Raw genomic sequence first — 20,448 nt, forward strand, 5'->3', positions numbered from 1 at the left:
CTCTCACCTGAAGTTGACCATTTGAAGAGATCTGGAGAGTTGTCTTGCAGGCTGGTCCACTCCCTGTATCTGCTGTCTCTTTATGAGTTAAGGTCAAAAGTACTTCATGGGGGCATTGGAAATGGCTCAGTAGAGAGAAGGTTATATTATACAAGTCTGGCAACCTGAGTTTGATCCCCAGAATCTATGGTAGAAGAAAGAACCAATTCTGAAGGTTGTTCTCTGATTTCATGCTTGCCAGCATGTACAGGTATATGTATACACAGGTATATGTATACACACACACACACACACACACACACACACACACACACACACACACACTAAAATTTTAAAACAGGAATAGTACTACACAGGTGCCATGGGATAACAGCACTGCCGTATTAGTCTGTCTGTCTTAGGGACACTGGCTTCATCCTTCAGTGTAGTGGGCTTTTGTTGAATAAATAACTAGAAAATATTGTTGTGATGGGCATGTAGCGCTTCTTGGCTGCTTGGCCATGTGAATGAACATATACAGTAGCGCCCTGGGTCCCTGCCCCACCACCAGCCCCATATGAAACATGAGAAACACCAGCCTGGACAGGCCACATGGCTTGCTGTATCCTACTGAGGATCTGTAGGTGGCATAGAAGTCTAGGTTGCATGGCTTTCGTGGTCAAGGACACAGTCACTGCCCCTGAGAGCAAAGGGCCAGCCCAAAAGGGTCATGGGTAATTCCATTCTGACAGCTATAAAGTCCAGTGATGCCTTGTAACTCAGAAGGACCCCAAATGTCCCTTTGGCAGGCCCAAGACTCCAGAGCCCCAACTCCTAATTACCCTTTAGTTGTCTGTTTCTCCCTAAGGATACCTCTGTCCCTCCGTAAGGATGACTCTGCGTGTTCTCCTCGGGGATAGGAGGTCTCTGGAGACCCAGGCTTTCCCCTGGGAACATGTTTGTCATCCCCTGAGCTCCTGAGGACCCTGGCAGTGTCCCTGCAGGACAGTTGCCCCTTATCTCTTCTTCATTGAGAATAGGCAGACAGAGCACCCCACAGCACTTAAAAATGTTTATGAGGTACCCCAAAAGGATGTGGGTGCATGGACACATGAAAGCAAGCCAGTCACCAGATCCCTGTTGCTTATGTCAGCACCCCCTCTCTCTCTTGCAGATGAAGATGTGTGTGTGTTCAAGTGCTCAGTGTCTCGAGAGACAGAGTGCAGCCGAGTGGGCCGGCAGTCCTTCATCATCACACTGGGCTGTAACAGCGTCCTCATCCAGTTTGCCACACCCCACGGTATGTGTTTGGCTCCATGGTGGAGCTTGCCCGGGAGATGGGGAGATGGTCAGTTAATAGACGTATTTGCCACACAAGCATGAGTGCCTGAGCTCAGTCTTTAGCACTATATGAAATGTTAGGCTTGGCAGCATGAGCTGTAATCTCAGATGACAGAGGGATGGTGACAGGCATATCCCTGCAGCTCACACTGGCCAGCCAGCCTTGCCTCATCAGAGCTCCAGGCTAGAGAGACTACCTCAGAAAACAAGGTAGACAATTCCTAAGGGATGACACCCAAAGCTGACCTCCTGCCTCCACATGGACACGCACAGGCACCACCTCCAAACACATAATGTGCACTTGCATATGATGAGTGCCTTATAGCGCTTGTAGCCCCAGCTGCTGAGGTGGCTGAGGCAGAAGGAAGGATCCCTGCTAAAGACATGAGTATAAGTTATAGTGTTAGCTGACTGTGGGGTGGCACATGTCCATCGTCTCCGCTTCCCAGAAGGCTAGAACATGAGGATCACTTCAGCACAAGAGTTGGAAACCAGCCAGAGCAGCCAGCATAGCAGGATCCTTGCTCCAAAAGAGGAAGAAAAGAACCAGCCCCAAGAAGAGACACATCTTAGTAAGAATGTGTTCTTGGTGTTAAACAAGTGCCCTGTCCTGGCACTTCACTGGCTGCTGTGGATCCTCTGCTGTCCTTTCCTCTAAAAGGGCCATTCTGACTCTTGCCATACCTAAGCCTCTCAGACAGCTAGTTGGGTTAGGCCTGAAGCCAGCGTTCTCAGCTTTTCCTAGGACCCCAGGGGAGGGGTGAGATGGGGCCTAGAGGTGGGCAGAGGCTTTACTATCATTAGAGAAGCTCCTGGAGGCTCTGAGCAGACCTGTCATTAGACATGATAGGGACACCTAAGGTTGTTGAGGAGGGCTGGTAGAAACCCAGGTGAGAAAAGCTTGGGACCTTGGGGTTTTGGAAACAGTGACCAGGCCCGTGAATGTCCTGTGACAGGACTTGGTCAGTGTAGTGCCTGGGTGAGTGTGGTGGCTGGTACAGGGGAAGGGCCTATTGGCTTCCCAGAGCCCTTCACTGTCTCCCCGGGAGGTTACCTGTGCCTCTAGTAGAGCTGTTGCCATGTGGAGCCTTCTTGTCCCCTGGACAAGCATCCTCAGTGCCCCCTTTTCCTTCTTTGTGATCCTAACACATAGGAAGTAAGTAGAGGCAGAAGTATCAGGAGTGCACAGTCTGCCTCATCTGGGTTGCAAGTCTGAGAAGGACCTGGGATATATGAGACACTCTCCCAAAAAATTGAAAAGAATTGTTTTAAATTTGAGGGACTAAGATGTAGCTCAGTGGGTGAGCCCTTGTCTGACATGAAGTCCTAGTCCCATCTGCAGTCCCAGCACTCAGGAGGTGGAGGCAGGAGGACCAGGAGTTCAAGATCAGCCTGGGCTACATGTCTGTTTCCAAAAAAAACAAAAAACAAAAAACCTTTTGTTAACACATGTGTGGACACATGTGTGGTCTCAACTAAATAAACACTCATAGTTTTACATGCACAGGCAGCGTAGTTCATGGAAGGGTCTCTCAGGGGCACTTCAGCCAATTGAGAAACATCTTGGAATGTATTCCTAATGGAGAAGAGTCTGCTGGAATCCAGATTTGTAGTTGATTTGTTTAGTTTTTGTGCATGTGTGTGAATGTAGACATGTTTGTGCTAGCATATGTGGAGGTGAAAAGAGCTCCATATGTGTTGGTCATCACCTTTTACCTTATTTGAGATGTAATCTCTTAACTGTTCACTGCTGCACACACCAGGCTAGCTGAGCCCCAAGTTTCTAGGTATTTTTTTATCTCTACATTTAGAATGAGAGGCATAATGCTACTATACCAGCTTTTATGTGGGTTCTGGGGATCTGAACTAAAGTCTTCATCCTTACATGGCAAACACTTTACCCACTGAACAATCTTCCCAGTCCCCAAAGTCATTGTTAAAAAGAAGTGTTACGGACTGGAGAGATGGTTTAGCAAATGAAGATCTGCTTGCTGCACAGTCTGATGACCCGAGTTCAATCCCTAGAAACCACACAAAGATGGAAGGAGAGAGCCAACTCCACAAAGTTCTTCTGACCTCTACATTCATGTCATGGCATATGCTTCCATACACAGTAATAAGAAGTAAAACATTTTGGTTTTGTGGTTTTGTTGTTTTTTGGAAACAGGCTTTCTCTGTGTAATCCCTGATGTCCTGGAACTTGCTGTGTAGACCAGGCTGGCCTCGAACTCAGAGAGATCCACCTGCCTTCTGAGTGCTGGGATTAAAGGGGTGTACTACCACCCAGCTAAAGCTATGTTGGAAATACTACCACCAGAGATTAGCATCCATGTTACATTATAAATCTGGAGACAGGGTCAGGAGAGATGGCTCAGCAGGTAAGAGCACTGGCTCTATTCCCCATATAGCCGCTCAAAACTGTCTACAACTCTAGTTTGAGGAGACCAGAAATCTCTTCTGGCTTCTGTGTGCACCAGACATGCAAGTGGTGTAGATACATGTATGCAGGGAAAACATCCATACACATAAAATAAATTGCTAGAGAGGGGTGTTTGGAGAGATGGTTCAGTGGTTAAGAGCTCTTCCTGAGGACCCAAGTTCAATTCCCATTGCCCACATATCAGCTCACACCTGTCTGTTACTCTAGTCCCAAGGTGTCCAAAGCCCTCTCAGTAACTCCTCAGGTGTTACAGACATACATGTAGGCAAAACACACATAGATATAAAAGTAAATAAATAATAAATCCTGGAGGTCACGTGGCCTGGGCTAGTTCAGTCTTAGGGAGTTGTAGTAGGGTTTTTATTTGGGCTACCAGCCCACAAATAACAACACGAGACTTATTGATTATGAAGGCTTAGCCTTAGCTTACTTAGGCTTGTTCCACTAGCTCTTATAACTTAAATTAACCCATTTATTTTAATCTATACTCTGTCACATGTCTTTTTACATCATCTCTCTGTACTAATGTTATCTTATCACTCTGTACTGCCCATGATGCTTCCTCGATGTCTGGCTGGCAACTCTACCCTCTTCCCTGAGTTTCCTCTCTGCCAAGAAGTCTTGCTTATTGGCAGGTCAGCTTTTTTTTTTTTTTTTTTTTTTTTTTTTTTTTTTTTTTTTTGTCTTGGATTTGGTTTTTGAAGATAGGATTTCTTCTTTATGTAGCTAGCCCTGGCTGTCCTGGAACTAGCTCCATAGACCAGGCTGGACTTGAACTCACAGAGAACTGCCTGCCTCTATAGAATGTTGAGATTCAGGGCGTGTACCACTCTTGCCAGGCCTGTATCTGTTATATGGTGTGTATAGATGTATGTGTTTGTATGAATGGGCGTGCACACATAATGGTACATGTGCATGTGTGTGCACAGGAGTATGGAGACCAGAAGCTCTTCACCTCATTTACTGAGAGAGAGAGAGGCAGCCTCTTACTCGAACCCAGAGCTCATCAGCTGTGCTGGGCCTGCTCACCAGTGTGCTCCAAGTATCCCATCTTTATCTGTTGTGCACTGAGATTAGAGATCTGGACTCCAGGTCTGACATTGTCTAGCAAGGATTTTATCCATTGAGCCATTTCTCAAATGCTACTTTTAAAGTCTATAACTTGGTGATTTGTTTTGTTTTGGGTTTTTTTGTTTTTCCTTTTTTGGTTTTCAAGACAGGGTTTCTCTGTGGCTTTGGAGGATGTCCTGGAGCTAGCTCTTGTAGGCCAGGCTGGTCCTGAACTCACAGAGATCTGTCTGCCTCTGCCTCCCAAGTGTTGGGATTAAAGGCGTGCGCTGCCAATGCCTGGCCTTGGTGGCCATTTTTATAAGTTCCTCAATAACTTTTTTCTTAATGAGTTTTATTCTTTGAGAATTTCACACATTCATACAATGTATTTTTACATATTCCTCGCTGATCTATCCCTCATCCCACTGCCTCCTTCCTTTATTATTATTTTTTCAATATGTATAACCCACCCAGTCCAGTTGTGCTATAGGGCCATCCACCAGAGCGGGATCCTACCTACCAGGGATCATACACACACTTCTTAGAGAAAACTAACTCTTCCTCCCCCAGCAGCTATCAGTTGTTTATAGTTCCTCATCTAGGGGTAGGGCTCCTTGATCCCCTCACTTCTCCCCACCTTCTGAGTAACTTCTGTGCCAGTCAATTTAAAGAAATTCATAGCTCTGTGTCCTGGGGAAGGGTGCTGACATCCTCTCCATGTGCTTTTCTGGGTCCACAGGACTCACCAGCTGTCTTTGAGGTGTTCGGTGCCATCCCCAGAGGCTACTGTGAGCTCCAGGTGGATGTGAGACTGTGTGCTCCCCACTTCCAGGTTGTCTGGGAGAAATGCCCAGACCTGTCCTCACCACATGCCACCGAAGCCATGCCCTCATGTCAGTCAGAGTGGCAGCCATGACTGCTCTTGACTGGAACATTCCAGCCATGACTGGAACATTGTGTCGGGGAAAAAGAAGTCACCAGTTCCCACATGTCCAAGGTAGACAAGTCAGGAAAGGCAGACAGGAGGAGCAAATGCTTAGGCCCTCTGGACTCTCCCAGATGGCCTTAGCACTGGCCTCCCAATGATCTGGCTCCCCCTTTCCAGATTTCTGTTCTTTCTACAACATCCTGAAAACCTGCCGAGGCCACACACTGGAGCGCTCTGTGTTCAGTGAGCGAACAGAGGAATCCTCAGCTGTGCAGTACTTCCAGGTGAGTTAGCGCCTGTCCTGGGCCAGACAACCACCTGGTGTTTCCCTTCCCTGCCTTCCCACGTGAGTGCCCATCCTGGCTCTGTCCCTTACTAGCTGCATAGCCTCAGCAGTGCTCACCACTTGCTAGGCCTCAGTTTCCTCATCTGTGAAGCCCAAGCCCCCAGGTGTTTAATGACTGAACTGTAGCAGTGTCTAAACCTTTGGTGAGTGTAAGGCACTGTGTAAGTAATATTACATGTCCGGAAGTGCTTGGACTTTCCCAACAACTGTTATTGTCCCCATTTTACAGATGAGAAAACTGAGGCTCAGAGAGGTTAAGTGACTTTGCTCCAAGTCACACAGCTCTTATGCAACAGAGCCAAGATGGGAAAGCCAGGTCTGCCTGATGCCCAAGCCCGTGGCCCTGCCAGGTGCCACGCTGCCTCCTTCCTGATCGCCTGTTGTCTTACAGAGAGACACCGCACATCACCTGCCTGGCGCTCTGAGCTTTAGGGTTTTGTTCCATCCATTCCTTTTCTTCTTTGGGGCCCTAAGATGGGACAGTTGGCCCCCAGATGTTAGAACCCCATCCATGATAAATTTTATGATCTTTTGGGTGGCCTCCAGGTCTAGGAGGCATCTAGGTGTGTCCTTCAGCCATGACAACAATAGAAGTGCCCCTCTTGGGGACTGCTCCCACTTCTGGAGCAGCTGGCTCTTGTCGGTTGGGTTCAGGCTGGAGGAGGGTACATGACCTCCCAAAGGAGGTTCATGCTGTCAGGCCCTCCTTCCATCTTAGGGCAGCCAGGGCTGTGGCAGTCTGCTATGCCATGTGCCATGTGCCAATGGTATGTCTCTGTTCCAGTTTTATGGCTACTTGTCCCAGCAGCAGAACATGATGCAAGACTATGTGCGGACAGGCACCTACCAGCGTGCAATCCTGCAGAACCACACCGACTTCAAGGACAAGGTGAGCGAGCCATTGGTACAGAAAGCATGCTGAACGCAAGCTGTGGGTCCTCACTTGCTTCCCTCCAGGTCTGTTGCCTCCTTTCTGTTTGTTATTCTGAGTCAGCCCTCCATTTTCTTTTAGTTAAAATTATGTTCATTTTTCAACTTCCTATAGAGAACACTTCTGCCTCTTCTAACATGTTTTTGGTCATCCTGTTTTCTGCATATGGGGTGGGATATACTGAACAATCATAAGTTTTACATAGCTAGCTCTAATGCCAGCTCTCAGGAGATGGTGACAAGAGGGTTATCAACTGTCGAGTTGGGAGTGCTTACCTAGCATGAAGGAGACTGACTTCATTCTAGCATTGCAGAAAAATAAAACAGCTTTAGATGTGGAAGTTGATGTTTGGATGAGTGTGTTACAAAACAGTGAGTAAGCTGGGGTGTGGCAGCATGTGCTTTTGATCTAGGCAGAGGCAGGCATATCTCTAAATTGGCAATCATCTAGAGCTATATAGTGAGCCTCTTTCTCAAGAAAAGGAAGGGAGAGAAAAAAAAAGCTAAGAATAATGAAGCCATACCCCTCTCCTAGTGGCACAGATGGCTTCTGTGGGGAGCAGTTGAGCTCTGCAATAGCAGTGAACCCCAGCTGAGCCTTCTCGCATTCATTTAAGTTTTAATTTCATCTACCTGGAACAAGGGAGGAGCGCCCCCCCCCCACTTTAAATGTCAAGGGCTAGCCCCAACTGTCCTTCTCAGGTCTTCTGACAGATGGCTCTGAGTTGGGGTGCCCACAACAGCTGTTTACCCATGTAGTGCTCAGAGCTCAGGGAAGCATGCTTGCCAGCTTATCACAGTGGATTCCAAAGGATAGGATAAAGACTCTGGGAACAATACTAGAGGGAATGGCCTCACTGCTTTCTGGAGCTTCTAGCTCTCCACTGTGTCCATCTGACTGAACTCAGAACCCAGACCTTTTCTGACACTATTGCTGATGGTGTGTTAATTGGCTTGGTGAGAATATCCAGCAGGACCTATCCACATGTTCTTGACCTTTTTAACAAACACCCCTCCTCCAAGCACAGGGTAGGTCATGTAGGACCCTTTTGAAGTACCTTTCTGTATGGAGTGGATGTTGTAAGGCACTGCCTACTGTGTTGTCCAAGGTACATTTAGGCTCAATCTTCCTACCTCAGCCTCCTGGGGTCCTGCCTCTCTGTGTCTGGGAACCCCCTCTCCCCCCATTCCCCATACTTTTACTGCTGTTCAGTCCAGGTGGTTGGTGCATTCTTATAGTCTCAACACTTGAGATGCTGAAGCAGCAGGAAGTCAGAAGAACAAGGCCATCCTGAGCTAATGCATGTACTTTCTGATCTTCTTGGTATTATATAAAGTAGTCAATACTTACTAGGCTTTCTGTTGGATGATTTTGCCCAGCTGTGGGGGAGATAGGTGTTCTGAGCATATGTCTGGCCAGCCAGGCAAGGCTGAAATAGATGTTTGGTAGGTCAGGCATATTGAATTATCTCATAAGGAGATGATGCCATTGTGAAAGGAGCCATATTTTCATGGTCCTTTTTTCCCCTCCCTTCTTGATCCTTTATGGTGGAGAGGAGTGATTGAGACAAGGTTGTCTGAGGTAGCCCAGGCTTGCCTTGAACTTTTTATTTCCACTTGCCAAGTGCTTGAAGTACAGATATTCTGCACCATGTCCCATTTAGGGCCTCTGTGTTCCACACAGGAAACAGCCTTCCTTCTCATCCTATGGCCCAGTATTTGTTTAGCCTTTTGCAGCAGTTGGGAGCTTGTGTTTCTGTTTTGTTGTGCCTTTTGAAACTACCTCTCACAATGATGTCAGGCTATCTTTTAACTCACTGATCCTCCTGTGTGAACCCACCCAGCACTGAGAGAACCGGTGTGTACCCCTAAACATGGCTTCTGATCAGCAAAGGTTGCAGAGGTCCTCACTGTGAATGTGTGGATTTACCTCATCTAGGGCTTTGGTTGTATTTCACCCCAGGTTGCTAGGCTCTAGAGAGGACTTACCTCAAGCATTTTCACAGGAGTCTTACTGGCCTGAGCCCAGGCAGTGCTTGGGGCCTTCAAAGCACATGCTCTTTTGGTGGCACTCTGGCTTTCCCAGGGCCTGGGCCCATTTCCACTTTCATCCAGGGCTTAAGAAGAACCCATGGTCCTAGCAGCAGTGCTACCTCTGTTCCTACCACTGTACCTGGGCCATTTCTCCTTAGAAATCCCCCACATACCACCCCAGAAACACCTGTCCTCCTTCTATTTAGGTGGAAGCAACCCACACATCCAGAGTGTGCAGCACTCTCCCAAGTTACCCCCTATCTCAGCTGGGCCTCAGTGTGGGCCACTCACCTGCCCTATCCAAGACTGCTTCTGGGGATGGAGTTAGCATGAGCACAGGACACACTGCACGCAGAAGCCCACACCCTGCTCTCCCTTCAAGGCTTCAGAGCCCTAGATAGCAAGCTCTCCATGTCCTACATAGAGGTCTCTGGCCTATACCCCACACACTCCAGCCATTCAGGCTGTAAGGATGAGACTGAGCAACAAACCAGGGCTCTTCTTCCCAGAAGCCTGGCTCTATTTTCATATTGACCCCAACCCCTTAGGGGGAAGCTCCTGAGAATGAGGACCTACCTGGCTGTCAAGCCTCATGCTAGCTTTCTCAGCTTCTCAGCAGATGGGTGGGCAAGGACAATGATTCTCTGGCACCAGGACATTTCCTCCAACACCTGTCTGGTTTTCACCTTTGTTCTAGCCAGATCAGAATTGTCTTAATCTTCAGATAGGATCTTACTGGCCTTGAATTCATGGTCTTCCTGCCCCAGCCTTCTCATTGGTGAGATTATAGGCATATGCCACTATACAGGATTGCTTTTTATTTTGTTTTATTTTATTATATGTGTATGAGCATTTATCTGAGTGTATGTGTACTGTGTGCCTATGGAGACCAGAAGAGAGCATCAGATCTCCTAGAACTGGAGTTACATGTGGTTGTGAATTGCATTGTGGCTGCCGGGAATTGCACCTGGGTCCTCTGGAAGAGTAATTATCTCTCTAGCCTCCTGAAAACAAATCTTTTTGACACATAGTAGTTCTGCTTGTATTTATATTCTTTGTGATGTACATAGTGCGTGGTAGTTGGCACATCTGTAGCCTCATATACACATCATTTCCTCAGATTGTTCTCGACGTGGGCTGTGGCTCTGGGATCCTGTCATTTTTTGCTGCTCAAGCAGGAGCCAGGAAGATTTATGCAGTGGAGGCCAGCACCATGGCTCAGCATGCCGAGGTCAGTGTCCTGTTGGGGCCTAAGCCTTCATGTCTGCCCACTGAGAGCCCCCAAGGTGCCTGGGAACATCACTGCTGTTCTTTGTCTCTAGAACCAAGTGGTAATAGGCAGGAAAGGGGAGGCCCACTGGGCCTGTGGTGGCAAAGCTAGTGACTAACCGGGCATCCACAAGGATGCACTCTCATGCCTTAGGGACAGAGTGGCAAAGACACAGCCCCATGATGGGAATTTAAGTCATACACCTAAAGTATCCTGAGTAATAGCCTACCTGAGAGCCCCATACATCCTGTGCAGGTGACAACAGGGTTTTGTTTTGCTGCATCCTTGGTGCCCCCCCCCCATACACACAACTTTTTTAATGGAAAACTTAATTTTCAAGTTCAGAATTGAAAATATACAGAAGCGTAGATACTGTGATTTCCTCTCATATCCTTGGCTTCCTACTACTCAGGCCCTTTACCAGAGAAAGAGGGTCCCCTAGGTCCTTCTAGACTGTTCTGTGGATACATTCCTGAGCTTGGCTCCCCCTCCCACAGCCTGTGTCTCATACAAACAGGGGCACTGCCAGCTTGCACCTAAATGTTCCCTAGCTGCAGATCTGGGACTGTGAGCCTTAGTGCTCACAGAGCTTCCATGCTAGTTCAGTCTCTTCTGACCAACTGCCTCTTCTTGATACACACCCCTTCCATGAGGCCCTCATGTATACGAAAGACAACTTGCCAGGATTAGGCTCCAACTCTAGTAAGCACTTTCCCCAGGAGCAGGGACATTGGTACCTGAGAAACCTGGGCCACAGGAGTTCTTCCCCCATGGTTAGGATGTCCACAGGGAAAGCAGAGGGGGCAACTCACGCCGTGTGTGAGCAGACACAATTTGTGAGCTGAGGGGTTAAGGGCCTATGCCAAGCAAGCACAAGGAGCCTTCTTCTACCTCCTACAGGTCCTGGTGAAGAGTAACAACCTGACAGACCGCATTGTGGTCATCCCTGGCAAGGTAGAAGAGGTCTCATTGCCTGAGCAAGTGGACATTATCATCTCAGAGCCCATGGGCTACATGCTCTTCAATGAACGCATGCTCGAGAGCTACCTCCATGCCAAAAAGTACCTGAAGCCCAGCGGTGAGTGCCCATGCTCAGCGGTGCTAACACTGTTGCTCAGCCTCTCAACCAGAGTAGTTGGCCCCACTGCTTCCAACAGCCTATAGGGTGGCTACTTGTCTGTTGTGTGTCAGTGATCTGCATATGGAGAGTGGGGTTTTTTTCCCTACCTCCTACCCTAACCCTACCTGTTGGCTATGGCTTCTGGATACATCCTCAGAGCCCAAACAATAGTGTCACTCACCATACCACGCATTGACAAGCCCCCTGTAGAGTCTCAGAAAGCATTTGGTACCTCTTGTGCCTGTTTGCCACAGAGACACCCCTAATGAGATGAGATGAGATGGTAGTCCAGGGATAGGCTGGAACTCAGGTCTATCACTGGTTGTCTCCCAAGAGTTGTTAATCCCCAGACTGGAAACCTTGCCCAGGGCAATGTGGCCTGCCTACTCCACTCCCCTAAGAGCTAGGAAGTGGGCAGGTGGAAATGTTACATGCCTAAAGATGCAGGTGATCCTTGTGTGTAATGATGTATGGGAATATATGCAGGTGTGTGGATGAGTATGTACATGTGTGTCTCTCTGTGTGTGGTATTCACATGAACATGTGTGCACAGGTTTATGAGTGTGTTCTTGTATGAAGTCATTCTTGTGAAGCTGTGTGGATGGTAAGAGTCTATGGCCAGTGTAGATATGCGTGTGCATATTTAGGGGTAGGGGTGTGTGGTGGTTTGTAGGTGTTTACATGTGTGAGTGTGGGGGTGGTAAATGTGTGTGGTCTGAGGGTAAATGGGTAGATAGGTGTGCACTGAAGGTATGGTGTGTATGGAGGCATATGGGTGGGTGTACACCTGTGTGTAGATGTATGTGTATGTATAAGGGCATGTGGATGTATGTCATTTCCTGTCCCTGTTCCTGGCTAAATTGAATGCCTGCACCAAGTGGCAGGTTGACACTTGCCAGTATGTACTGGGATCTGTACTCTGCTCTGAGCACAGTAGTGCAGCCCATTTCTCTGATGAGTCCTGTGGATATGTCTGTGTCTGAATAGTTTTTTAAAGGCACAGGTGTGTATTTGTGGGAGCTCAGGGGCCCTGGTCTAGCAGTAGCCTTAGGTAGAGATTAGCAACCAAGCCGATGCTGCTGGCAGCCTTGGTGAATGTATGGCTCCTATGACTCCTCTGCCTAGGAGCCAACATTGGCTCACTTTCTATAGGCAGGAGGTAGCCACAGTTCTCCTTGTGGGTAAGTGTGCCCAGCAGCTGCCCTGGGTCTTCCTTTCCTCCCCTCTCACCCTCCTGGTGGCTAGGCTTGTGTGTGGAAGTGGCTGGCCCTTGTGTGAAACAGGCAGGAGTCAGGCTGGAAATTGCCTATAGGGTGGTTTTCAACTACTCAGAAACCCCTTTGAGAATTAAAGGCAGCTTTATGGCCTGCAGGAGCCTGCCTCTGTCATCCCATTGACCACAGTTGAGCATTCTAACCTAGTATGAATTGTAAGCTCCCTGAAGAGCTGGAGGGAGGCCCACATTTGCAGGCCATGTGTTCATCCTATACAGTCTCAGCCTCCCCATATCTGCTTCTCCCAGTTGCCAACCTAGTCCGATTTTTCTTCCTCTATTTCTGTTTTAGTCACATGCCTGGTATTTGGGTAGCCCTGACTCAGTGATGCGCTTAACACCCAAACAGCCTAGAGTTTACTTTCAGTTTGTCTGGAGAAATCCAAGCACAGTAGACGCCAGGAGGCTCTAATAGGCCCCTTTTTGCTTCCCAGTGCTCTCACTGGGACATGGGAATAGAACCATTCACTTTTTGGGATGGACGGGAGTAGTGAAATGAGACAAGTGTGCTGATGAGCGTGGGAGCTGGTAGCAGATAAGCTGATCCAAGGGCCTTGGCTCCACATAGGGAAATTTTGAACTGACTTGTAGATCGTGGTTGAAAATCAAAATGACCAAAGAAAGAAGCCTCTGAGCCAGGCAGTGGTGGCACACACCTTTAGTTCCACAGCACTGGGGAGACAGAGGCAGGCAGATCTCTCTAAGTTTAAGGCCAGCCTGGTCTACAGAGCGAGTACCATGATAGCCAGGGATACCTAGAGAAACCCTGTCTCAAAACCAAAGGAAAAGAAAAGGACTGTGTCCTGTCAGAATTATGCTGGATATGGTGGCACACTCTTGAGATCCCAGCATCTAGGAGCCCAGGGCACAAAGACCCCATCTCAAAAAGACACCTGTAATTCCAACACTTAGGTGGAAGCTGAGTTGGGCTAAATGAGAGACTATCCTCCTTTCTTCCCACCTCACTGTCCCCCACCAAAAAAAACCCTAAACCCCCCCCCAAAATCAAAACCAGATTTACATCTGAGAGTTAAATTCAGAGTCTTAGTTCCATCCCCAGCACCACAAAACAAAATAGTAAGCCATTTCAGTTTTGTGCTGCAGTTCACACATTTCCAGAGGCCATGGACAAAAGGTGCTGCACACTGTTGGATGGATGGATGGGTGGATGGATGGGTGGATGGATGATGGATGGATTGTCGGTCAGATAGTCCGTGATTGGGGATCTCAGGGTCCTCTGGAAGCTCTACCCAGCCTTACAGGATGTGCTGCCCTGACAACAGCACTCCTCCCTGCCCCCCCCCACTCCCAGGAAACATGTTCCCCACCATTGGTGACGTCCACCTTGCACCTTTCACCGATGAACAGCTCTACATGGAGCAGTTCACCAAAGCCAACTTCTGGTGAGTGTGCCCTGGGTGTCCTGGCCAGGCCATGGGGCCTGCCTGCTCGGAGATGGACCCAGTCCTCAGGTGGGCCCTCGACTATCCTCTTTTCTCCTCTTCCTCCTCCTCCTCTTCCTCTTCCTCCTCCTCCTCCTCCCTCCTCCTCCTCCTCAGTAGGATGTGAAGGACATGGGCTAGTTGAGGGCCTGCTAGGAAAGAAAGCAGGTGACTCCACCTGCCTCTCTTAATGCTGGTAACATCAGGGTGGGCTTGGGGATTTCCACAGGTACCAGCCATCCTTCCATGGAGTAGACCTATCGGCCCTCCGAGGCGCTGCTGTGGATGAGTACTTCCGGCAACCTGTGGTGGTGAGTAGTGTGAACAGGGTACTGCTGGACTGAGGTTAGGGCTTCGCCAAGGCTTCACACAGCTCTGGGATCTAGAAACCCCTGCTTCGCATCCCTCACTCTCCCTGCAAAGCACACGCACCAGCAGGATGGCTCTGTAGCAAACGCCTGTAACCCTGCATGCAGGTGGAGGTATGGGGTCAGGAGATCGAAGCTGGCCTGGGCCCTTCTCATAAAAACAAGGTAAAAGGAACAGGGATGGAGAGATGGCTAAGCAGTTACAAACACCCACTGCTCTTACAGAGGACTCGTTTGCTCCCAACACTCAATTGAACATATATAAAGAGAGACAGAGATTAAGGAAAGACTTCGGTTCAGTTTCCAGCACCCACATGGAAGCTCAAAACCATCTATAGTGGGGCACCAGACACTGTCGTGAACAAACTTAGGTCCAGATAAAACACTCATACACATAAAATAACTAAATCATTTTTTTTAACATGGGTAGGTGTTTTGCCTACATTTATGTCTATGTGCTACATGTGTGCAGTGCCCACAGAGGATCTAATAAAAATAAAATTTCAAAAAGACATTAAATGAGTAAATGTTTCTCCAAAAATAATTTAAGTAATTGATTTTTATTTTATTTATTTGAAACACTCTTATTATGTACACTGGCTGGCCTGGAATTCAGCTCTACCTGAATTAAGAAAAAAGTCTTAAGCAGGGCAGTGGTGGCACACACCTTTAATTAGCAGCACTAGGGAGGCAGAGACTGGCAGGTTTCTGTGAGTTTGAGACCAGTCTGGTCTACAGTGCGAATTCCAGGACAGCCAAAGTGACACAGAGAAACTGTGTCTCAAAAAATCCAAAAAAGAAAGAAAGGAAGTGGGGCTGGAGAGATGGCTCAGTGGTTAAGAGCACTGCTTGTTCTTCCAGAGGTCCTGAGTTCGATTCCCAGCAACCATATGGTTGCTCACAACTATCTGTAATGAGATCTGGTGCCCTCTTCTGGCCTGGGTACATGCAGACAGAATACTGTATACATAATAAATAAATCTTTAAAAAAAAAAAAAAACAGAAAGGAAAGAAAGCGGGGGGGGGGGGGGAGAAAGTCTTAATACTTAATGCTTGCAGATGAACTTTTTTGAACTTTTCCTCAAAATGTAGCATTTCTCTGTCATCAGAGAACACACACAGAATGCTTTCAGACCTTGGACAGTTGAGACTTGCTCAAAGTCTGGTGTGCAGTGCTTTGGCTAATGCTTTGTGTGTGCTCTGAAGAAATGAATATCAGCAGGGTGTCAGCTCACTTTAGTCCCAGCACTCGGGAGGCAGAGGCAGCCCGATCTCTGTGAGTTCAAGGCCAGCCTGGTCTACAGAGCTACACAAAGAAACCCTGCCTTGAAAAACCAAAAAACAAAACAAAACAAAAAAACCCAAAAAAACAAACAAAAAACCCAGAAGATGGCAGAGGCAGGCGGATCTCTGTGTTCAAGGTTAGCCTGGTCTACACAGTGAATTCAAGGGTAGCCAGGAGTATATGTCAGTCATTACCTAGTATAGCCTTATATCCATGTCAGTTAGGTAATCATCTTTGTTAAGTCTCATTACTTTCCTTATGACAGGGTCTCTCTATGAAGAAGCCCAGTTGTCCTTGAAATCATAAAGATCCTCTCAAGTGCTGGGATTACAACATGTCCCAGGCCAGATCTCACCAGTGTCCTTTTGTCCTAATGTGAATCCTTTTTTCCCTGTTTACTAAGTACTTAGGGTTTTGTTTTGGCATTATTTTGATTGGGATATTTTTCCCAATTCAGCTTGATAGTTTTTGCTTTATGTATTTTGAAAGTGTGTCATTAAGTGCATATATATCTAGAATTATTATAACATCCTGTTGGATTAATGCTCTTGTCATTATGAAATCTTTATATTACCCTTTGCCTTAAAGTCTGTTTTTACCTAATAATAGTGTAAGAACATTTTCTCCCAGTTGTGTCTTTTTTTCTTTTTTTAAAAGATTTATTATGTACATAGTTTTCTGCCTGCATGTATGCCTGCAGGCCAGAAGAGGGCACCAGATCTCATTACAGATGGTTGTGAGCCACCATGTGGTTGCTGGGAACTGAACTCAGGACTTTTAAAGACCAGCTCGTGTTCTTAACCACTGAGCCATCTCTCCAGCCTGCTCTATTCTACTTTAACACTGTTGTGGTTTTACTACTTAAGGTTTCTTTATATGAAACAGCATATATATTATGTATTTCTTGTGTGTGTGTGTGTGTGTGTGAGTGAGTGTCAGGGTTTCTTTGTGTAGCCCTAGCTATCCCAGAACTCACTCTTTAAGCAGACTGGCCTCAAATTCAGATCCACATGTAGGATTAAAGGCCTGCACCACCACCTCCTAGAATTTCTAATTTTGATGAGCACAAAATATTTTATATTTTAATTCCATTGCATAACCTGCTTACATGTAATGTAGTTAATTAACAGTCTGCAGACCATTACTGGTCTCCCCAACCCTTAATGTCTTTTTCTTTCACTTAGTGTGGGAGTCTCTTGGACAGTGTGTCTCAGTGAGATTTCTGTCTCTTCTCTTCTGGAATCTAGTTGTATGTACAATAATCAATAACTTCAGCAAGTTGATTCTTTTTTGTCCTTTAAAAACTATCATACTTCAGCCGGGCGGTGGTCGCGCACACACCTTTAATCCCAGCACTCTGGAGGCAGAAGCAGGTGGATCTCTGTGAGTTCCAGACCAGCCTGGTCTACAAGAGCTAGTTCCAGGTCAGCCTCCAAAGCCACAGAGAAACCCTGTCACGTTCCCCTTATAGGTCTGTGTCACCACATCTGGCAGATGAATCTGAAACTCTGCTAGGTCTTCCATTTGTTCTGCATTTTAATATTTTCAAGTGTTCATTCTTCCAGTTCCAATTCCCTTCTCTTCAATGTCTTATTTGCTCCTTGTCAGTCTCTTCTATTTCTTTAAACTTAGGTTGACCTGGAACTCATTATGTAGCCCAGCTGGTTTAAACTTCCAATTTTTTCGCCTCAGCCTTCCAGTGCTGAATGTATGGGCATATACCACTGAGGCTGAATTCACCTTTTTTTTGTTTTGTTTTTAGTTTGAGACAAGGTGTCTACATAGCTCTGGCTGACCTGGAACTCACTATGTAGACCAGGCTGGCCTTTAACTCACAGAGATCCACCTGTGCTGGGATTAAAGATGTGCACCACCATGATCTGAATTCATTTTTTAAATTTTTCTGTGTTGCCTAGCAACATGCATGTTGGTTCTCTCCACTTTTGCATAGGTTCCAGGAATTGAACTCAGATAGCCAAACCTATACAGCAAGTACCTTCACCTGCTGAACCATCTGTGTGGTCCTTTTTGTTTTTTGAAACAGGGTTTCACTATGTGGCCCTGTCTGCCTTGGAACTCACTATAAAGGCAAGGCTGTCCTCAAACTCAGAAATCCATAGGCCTCTGCCTCCAGAGTGCTAGGATTAAGGACATGAGCCACCAGGCCAGGCTCCTGTTTTTGTTTTCTAAATGAAATCTCCATATGCCTAAGTGAGGAGGTGGTAATATAGGTGTTTCTCACTCTCCTTTGTTGCCATTCTAAGGTTGCTAAGGCTTAGCTTAGTGCATGAGGTCCAGGGTTCAATATCATCATCCCCACCCCCCCATTTCACTATTTCACTCTGTAGCCCTGGCTGTCCTGAAACTCATTCTGTAAACATGCTGGCCTCAAACTCACTGGCTATGCCTTCTAAGCACTGGGATTAAAGGATGCGCCAACACTGCCTGGTGGTTTCAGTCTCTGATAAATGAGAAAAAAAGCATAGCCTGGTTCTTATTGTACACACCTGGAATCTCAGTACTCAGTAGACTTGATGCAAAATGATCAAGAGTGTGAAGTCACTGTGGGAAGATGGCTCAGTTGCTGAATTGCTTGTGGATGCAAGTTTGAGGACCAGAGTTCAACCCCCAGAACCTTTTTCTGTGTATGAGTGTTTTGCCTGCATAAATGTCTGTGCACCACTGTTAAGCCTAGATCCCAGGAAGATCAAAAGAGGACATCAGTTCCAGAGGGACTGGAGTTAGAGGCTGTAAACTGCCACATGGGTGCTGGGAATTGAACCTGGGTCTTATGGAACAGCAGCCAGTGCTTTTTGTTCCTCCCCAGTACTCTAGAAGAGAGCCATCTCTCCAACACACCAGCCAGCCTCTTTTGGTTTGCTTTGTTTTGTTTTGTTTTTCTCTGTGTGGCTTGCCCTGGAACTCCCTAGGCAGAAGGATCTCTGTGAGTTTGAGGCCAGCCAGAGCTGTTACACAGAGAAACTCCCCTGCCCCCTCCCCCCAAAATGAGCCACTCACCATATTACTTTTCCCCCGTATATGTATGTCTGTAGGTTAAACTTAAGTGCCAGGGGGTTCTGGAGAAATGGCTCAGCAGTTAAGAGCACCGGCTTCTCTTCAAGAGGTCCCAGGTTCAATTCCCAGCACCCACATGGCAGCTCACAGCTGTCTGTAACTCTTGTTCCAGAGAATCTGACGCCCTCACACAGACATGCATGTAGGCAAAACATCAATGTAAATAAAATAGAAATAATTTTTTTTAAGTGCCAATGCTGTGGGGTTTCTGGGTTTTGTTTCTTTTTGTTTTTTGAGACAGGGTTTCTCTTTCTTGGCTGTCCCAGAACTCATTCTGAGACCAGGCTGGCCTTGAACTCAGAGATCAGCCTGCTTTTGCTTTCTAAGTGTTGGGATTAAAGGTGTACACCACCTGCCACCATCACCATCCACCTTTGAGAACGGGTCTCACTATGTAGCTCTGACTGGCCGGGGGGAACTCACTATGTAGACCAGGCTGGCTTTGAACTTGAAGAGATCACCTGCCTTTATTAATATGACATTTTGAAGGGTGTAGTCTAATTGCTGTCCCTGGTGTCATGCCTAGAAAATTTGAGAAGGACAATCTAGTTTTAGACAGATAGCAGAGGTTAGTGCCATGACCAGGACTGGGGAATGGGGGAGGCATTGAGGTTCTCCCCTTCTTCCATGGCATTTGCAGCCCAAGCTGGGTCACACCTGTCATCTTTCAGGACACATTTGACATCCGGATCCTGATGGCCAAATCTGTCAAGTACACAGTGAACTTCTTAGAAGCCAAAGAAGGAGATTTGCACAGGTACCCTTTATCCCCTGGGGACCCATGGCTACTGCTACCCACCTGCCAGCCACCATACCTCCACCCCTGCACTTCTCAGTGATGTACCCATCACCCATGGGGCACTCACGGCCAGATGCTGTCCCCCAAGCTCCCCCTCCTATTCTTACAGTCAGGTTGAGCATCTACAGTAAGCCCATGCCCTTTGCCTTGCAGGATAGAAATCCCATTCAAATTCCACATGCTGCATTCAGGCCTGGTCCATGGCTTGGCGTTCTGGTTCGATGTTGCTTTTATTGGCTCCATGTAAGTATGGGATTGCTGGGGCTCTTTGCAGCTATGGCCTCCAACTCCTCAGGTGGTCCTTTCTATCCAAATCCCAGGGAGAATCATGGGGTGGGGTGTGTGGTTGTTTTTCCTCAGAAGCTATCCTTAGTGCCTATCCCTTATGTGTGTTTCTCTCAGTACATGGGTGTCAGGGTGAATGGGCACCCTGTGGCCATGGACTGTCAGTACATGTTTGCCAGTCTTGCCCCTGAGCCCCCAGGGACCATTCAGGGAAAGACCTTGGGTTAACATCAAGATATGTGGGGTAGTGGCACATGCGATGGCCCAGCCCAGTGAAGTACACCCATTTCTTCTTGACAGAATGACCGTATGGCTATCCACAGCCCCAACAGAGCCTCTGACCCACTGGTACCAGGTCCGGTGCCTCTTCCAGTCACCGTTATTTGCCAAGGCTGGGGACACGCTTTCAGGGACATGTCTGCTTATTGCCAACAAAAGGTGCACCTTGACACCCATCCACGGCTGGATAGGGCAGCGGCACAG

General features: G+C 47.4%; 1 protein-coding gene across 3 annotated transcripts in view; it reads left to right on the top strand.

Annotated features, from left to right (window-relative positions):
• Positions 1-20,448, top strand: part of Carm1 (coactivator associated arginine methyltransferase 1) — a 50,740-nt gene that overhangs the window by 27,875 nt on the left and 2,417 nt on the right. For all 3 annotated transcript variants that reach the window (XM_027411555.2, XM_027411557.2, XM_027411558.2), the window contains exons 2-11: positions 1,154-1,279; positions 5,916-6,022; positions 6,869-6,973; positions 10,169-10,279; positions 11,219-11,396; positions 14,024-14,114; positions 14,383-14,464; positions 19,553-19,638; positions 19,834-19,923; positions 20,266-20,403. In XM_027411555.2, the coding sequence (XP_027267356.1) occupies positions 1,154-1,279; positions 5,916-6,022; positions 6,869-6,973; positions 10,169-10,279; positions 11,219-11,396; positions 14,024-14,114; positions 14,383-14,464; positions 19,553-19,638; positions 19,834-19,923; positions 20,266-20,403 (1,114 nt within the window). The remainder of the gene's footprint in view (positions 1-1,153; positions 1,280-5,915; positions 6,023-6,868; positions 6,974-10,168; positions 10,280-11,218; positions 11,397-14,023; positions 14,115-14,382; positions 14,465-19,552; positions 19,639-19,833; positions 19,924-20,265; positions 20,404-20,448) is intronic.

This window comes from Cricetulus griseus, chromosome 4, assembly GCF_003668045.3.
Source record: "Cricetulus griseus strain 17A/GY chromosome 4, alternate assembly CriGri-PICRH-1.0, whole genome shotgun sequence".
NCBI lineage: Eukaryota > Metazoa > Chordata > Mammalia > Rodentia > Cricetidae > Cricetulus > Cricetulus griseus.